Raw genomic sequence first — 4898 nt, forward strand, 5'->3', positions numbered from 1 at the left:
TCTGATTCGTTGACTGCTAAATCAAATTGCCCAGATCTGTTTTCCCTTCCACTTCAGCCAAACACCAGATTTTCTTTCTTTTTTCTTCTCCCTTCTTTTTTTTTTTTTTTTGGAAAGAAAGAAAATAAAAATAAAAATATTTTTATTTTTAAAAAGTAAAAATAACCAGAAAAATGCCTCTTCGATTTTTCTATCTCCCTCTCTCTCTCTCTCTCTCTCTCTCTCTCTCTCTCTCTCTCAAAGTCACAAGAAACCCAACTTATTGGTGAATAGTCAGTCTTCAACTCCTAACAGACAAAACAGTATTCCCCACAGCTCATTCACATTTCTCTTTCGTTCTTTCTATCTATCTATGAAATTCATTCTTCAGATTTCACCACACCAGCATGACTATTCTTTTCTTTGCTAACAACTGATTCAATTCTTCTTCTTCTTCCCCGCCCTCTATTTTTCTACACAGAATCGATCAGCAAAACCAGGAGTCTATACCCTTTTCACCCTTTTCACCTAAAACCCTTTTGAGTTCTATACCTTTATCCTCAGCTACACAGAAGTCTCTCTCTCTAACAATTTCTCTTTCTCTTGGTTCATTCATTAGAGAACTTGCAGACTGTTTGGAATTTCATTTCATTCTAGCTGAGCTTGTGGTTTCTCTGGATTTGAATGTTATTGGGTTGCTGCTGAATGCTCATAATGTTATGGAGCAGCTTTTGGTCTCATTCTTGTTCCAGATTACTAGAGTGGCTATAATTTGAACTGGGTTTGTTTTCGTTTTGATTTTTGGTCATTGATTAATCGCTCCAGTCTACCCTATGCTATCCCAGCAGAAAAACCCACCTGGGGATGCGCATTCTCTGCAGCTACAAATAGCTCCAAATAATAATCATGGTGAACCAGATTTGAAGCCATTCTCCATAAGGTGATTGATCTTTCCATACATTTTGTGTGTGTGTGTGTGTTATTTTTCTTTCAATCTAGTCTTTTGGATTTCAATTTATAGCTTTATATGTGTAATCCATGGCCTTTGATTTTGCATTAGAACAGTCTATTTTCTAGGGGTTTTTTGTTTTAGCTGAAGTGCATTTTGTTATATATTATTTACAACTTTTTTTTTTCTCTTCAATTTTACATATTGAGTTTGGAGTAAAATAAACTTCTAGGTTCTGCTTCACATGACTTATTTTGTCTGAATGACATCAACGCAGCCCTTTAAATTTTAATCTAATGTGGTTCTCAAAATGATGATCTGGGCATGGGCATGGTTCTCAAAACAGATTGAAGATTCATTAAACAGAAGTGTTGGTTACAGCATTGGTTTATTACTATCTGACACGTATTTTGTGTTCGTTTTTTTTTATTTTTTTATTTTTCATCGGAGTCTTTGCTTCGTTTGTATATATCTTATTCCTTTATGTGCTAAATTTTGAGGTTCAAGTTCCTCTTAAATATTCATTCACCTTTTGTACAATAGTATCATGCATGTTCATTTTATGTTGTAAAATGAGTTGTAATGTATTCAATTTAAACTTCTTTGCTAGAATTCTAACTATTTCTATTGCAGACAGTATGCTCTTGCTTGTCGTGAGAAAGATGTCTTTTCTAGCTGGCCATTTCCAGAGAAATACTTGCACATTTGTCTCGACCATGGTATCAATGATGTGTTGCCACCCCTTGAATCCCATACATCAGCTATGCAATCACTCAGAGGAGCTATAGGTTTGAATCATAGTCAACAAGATGATAAAAATGTTGATTACGTTGGAAACAAGTCACCAGATACCATTGAGCAGGAGACTAAAGATGAGTGTAAATTATACTCTGAGGAAGCAATATCGGAACTTTCAATCCTGCATTGCCATTCATCTCCTTCAAACAGTAGTGGTAAGCATGAAAACAACAAGGATGACTCGAGTCCGCATGTTGCTTCTAATAGCATAGTTTCAACAGATCAGCCTTCAACTACAATACCAAGTTCACACCTTAGTCTTCTTCAGTGTAATAAAACATTGACATCTTCTAGGAAGCTGAGGCATAAGCAACAACGACATAAGGGTAAGCATAAGAAGCGGTCGATGGTGGATATTTTAGGGGAAGCCAAGCCTTGTACAATGGAGGATCTCCTTAGAATTAAAAGATTGTGCTGTATTTCGAGCAAACCTCTTGAGCAGGGGGATGAAGTAAGTGAACATACAGATAATGTTAAGCATAATTGCGAATCTGATCTAACCAAGGATTGCACAAGTGAGAATCTTGAAAGAGTTTCTTATGAAGCAGCCAGTCCCAGTATGCTGTCCAGAAAAAGATGGGTAGTGAAGTTCAAGTTTAGCAGTTACAAATGCAATGTCTGAAGCAAAATTAATAGAACTCGCACATTATATATCAAGGTACAGTCTCAGCTTCATTATCTTTCTCCCATACTTGACAATATTTGTTCATAAGTTTCAAAGATGCACCTACAGGCACCCATTCATACTTACAGAATTTATGCATTAACTTTTCTGAAACAACCTTTGATCTGACACATGTTATTTTTAAAAATCTTGGTATCTAGATTTTTATATAGTACATTTAACTAATACAGATCTAAAAGTATTCTCAAGGCATGTACATTTTCTAGTTTCCCCTTAGATCTTTAACCAGAATCCTTCTGGACTTCTTGTTTGTATAAGACTACAGATTTTCAACTTGGTTAAAGTAGTTTCCAAGAAGGATAAATGTTTCAAGTTATATTCTATTCTGTCAACTTATTGCCAGACCAAAAAATAAAAATACCTGTCAACTTACTGCTGCCTTTTCCTTCATGGTTTACATCACTGTGTAAGAAGTTTGGTTGACGCAGTCTGAATTCTTAAATTTTCTTTAATGTTTTCCTTCCTTTTCTTTGTATAACTCTATACAAAGAAAATTTCTTCCTTGTATAACTCTATATAAAATAAAAGTGAAAGAATCAACCACCTGTACCAACTCTGCAAAAGAATCAATTACCACCTTATTAAAAAATGCTCATATTTACCTCTGATAATTTTGGTAGATATAGCATACAAATTTTATCATGAATATGCAGAACTACATCAATTTTGTCTTGTTAAGTTCATATCATGTAGGCTAGTAAAACAAACATACAAGTGGATTCATATGATTATAAAGAGATACATTCTTTTGGAGAAAGAAACCTAATCTTGTATTGAACTTTTGAGAGTTTGTTAAACCAGTTCCCATAATTTTGTTTTCAACGAGGAACAAAAAAATAAATATAGGACACAATTATCTGTACTAGAGTGAAACCTTGGAGAAAAACTTAAATAATGAGGCAGATATATGCAGCACATGTTCTAGATGAAGATATTATTATAAAAGAAAAGAAACAGAAAAAGATTTTTTGTGCTGTTAAATTCAGATCAATGTTTCTTAGCCCTTACCTGCAACTTCTCAGAAGTTTCTTTTTCCTCTATTGTCTAAGTGATTCTGGAAACTGCTAACTATGCTGGTCAGTGCCCTTAAGTTTTTTCTTCACCTTTTCTACTCCCATGACAATACATGCACTATTTCCCATCCTTTGGTCAGCCATAATCCCTTCAAAGGACTTGGAAATTAAAATCATATTTTACCTTCCCCTTTCAATTTATAACAAACAAAATTTAAGAAGCAACAGCAATCAAATTGAGAATCATTGAGCATGTTTAAGTATATGAACAGCTTTTAACAAACTTAGTAGAATAAGTTAATATATTAGTGAGCAAGGGGATCTGTAATCTGATCAACTTTTAGGTTTATTACAAAGCCTGGAAAAAGGAAATTTTTAGATGCTAAATGCATTCCATGAACTTGAAATGATAGCCTAGGTGCAAATATATGGCTAGAAAGATCTAAAGTTACATGCTTATATACATGCATATATGTATACATTACATGTGTGTGTGCACACACATGTGCTTAATATGTTTGAAATTTTATTTACAGGCTGGGGAAAAGAAGACTTTTGTACACATGTGCCTGGATTGTTCCCCAAACTTGCATTCATAGAGGGCGGCTCACACTTTAATCATCTGAATTTTTCTTGCACATTCATATTTTGTATTGTCACTAATGGAGTTTCTTATAAATAAAATTTAGATTCAAATGGATTTCTAAGTACAGCTCATTAGAAAAATAAGCTAAGCCTTCACCCTCCATCCCACTTATGTCACTTGAGCGAAGCCTCATGTCATATTGATATTAATTTTGTTTGATCAGCTGAAATAAATAAAAAACATCAATGGAGTGCTTTACTTTCTACCAAAGCTCTGTTTTTCAGTTCATAATAGTTTCATGCATATTTTAATCTATAAGTCATCAATTCCTGCTCTCTCATTTTGTTATGAAGTTATTCAATTACCTGTCCAGTTTCTGATAAAACAACTTTCGGTCATTGCAGACTGAATACTGATATACACCCATACAATGTTTTGTTGTTAGACTGTAAATCTAGATAAGTGATTAGGTTAATTCTTGACTGAATTTTTGATAAAAAATCACAATTATATATTTCAAGTGGTTTGGTATTTTTTAATGTTTGAAATGCAAAAAAAAGGTAAACACAACACAATTCGTTGTATTTCATAATATGAATGATGACAAACATTAAAAAGACAATTTTCACTAAAATAAAATAAGAAAATTAAACACAACACGATTTATTTCATTTCACGATACGATACAAAACGACAAACATAAACATGTACGTACACAAAGGTGCTTTACCAGAAACTCGAAATCAAAACAAAATACAACAAACATAAACGACAAACACAAAGACATACATAAAACGTCAACGTTCAATGTTTGTGTCATGCGTGGGCAGGACTTCCTTGGCGCATCCAGAGGTGCTTTACCAGATCATACTTTAGTCGATCGTGGAG

At 33.7% G+C, this 4898-nt stretch overlaps 1 protein-coding gene across 1 annotated transcript; it reads left to right on the forward strand.

The window, feature by feature from the left end:
* Positions 1 to 242: 242 nt before the first annotated feature.
* Positions 243 to 4440, forward strand: LOC147292684 (uncharacterized). Its single transcript, XM_086233582.1, has 3 exons — positions 243 to 919; positions 1562 to 2384; positions 3961 to 4440. Exons 1-2 carry the CDS (start codon positions 813 to 815, stop codon positions 2346 to 2348), a joined length of 894 nt encoding a protein of 297 aa, XP_086089708.1. The 5' UTR covers positions 243 to 812; the 3' UTR covers positions 2349 to 2384; positions 3961 to 4440.
* Positions 4441 to 4898: the final 458 nt, after the last annotated feature.

Source organism: Dryas octopetala, chromosome 2 (genome assembly GCF_963921425.1).
Source record: "Dryas octopetala chromosome 2, drDryOcto1.1, whole genome shotgun sequence".
NCBI lineage: Eukaryota > Viridiplantae > Streptophyta > Magnoliopsida > Rosales > Rosaceae > Dryas > Dryas octopetala.

Coding starts and splice junctions, on each gene's coding strand:
- LOC147292684 (XM_086233582.1), top strand. CDS start 813: ATGCTATCCCAGCAGAAAAACCCACCTGGGGATGCGCATTCTCTGCAG. Junction 920..1,561: donor TTGAAGCCATTCTCCATAAG/GTGATTGATCTT, acceptor TTTCTATTGCAG/ACAGTATGCTCTTGCTTGTC.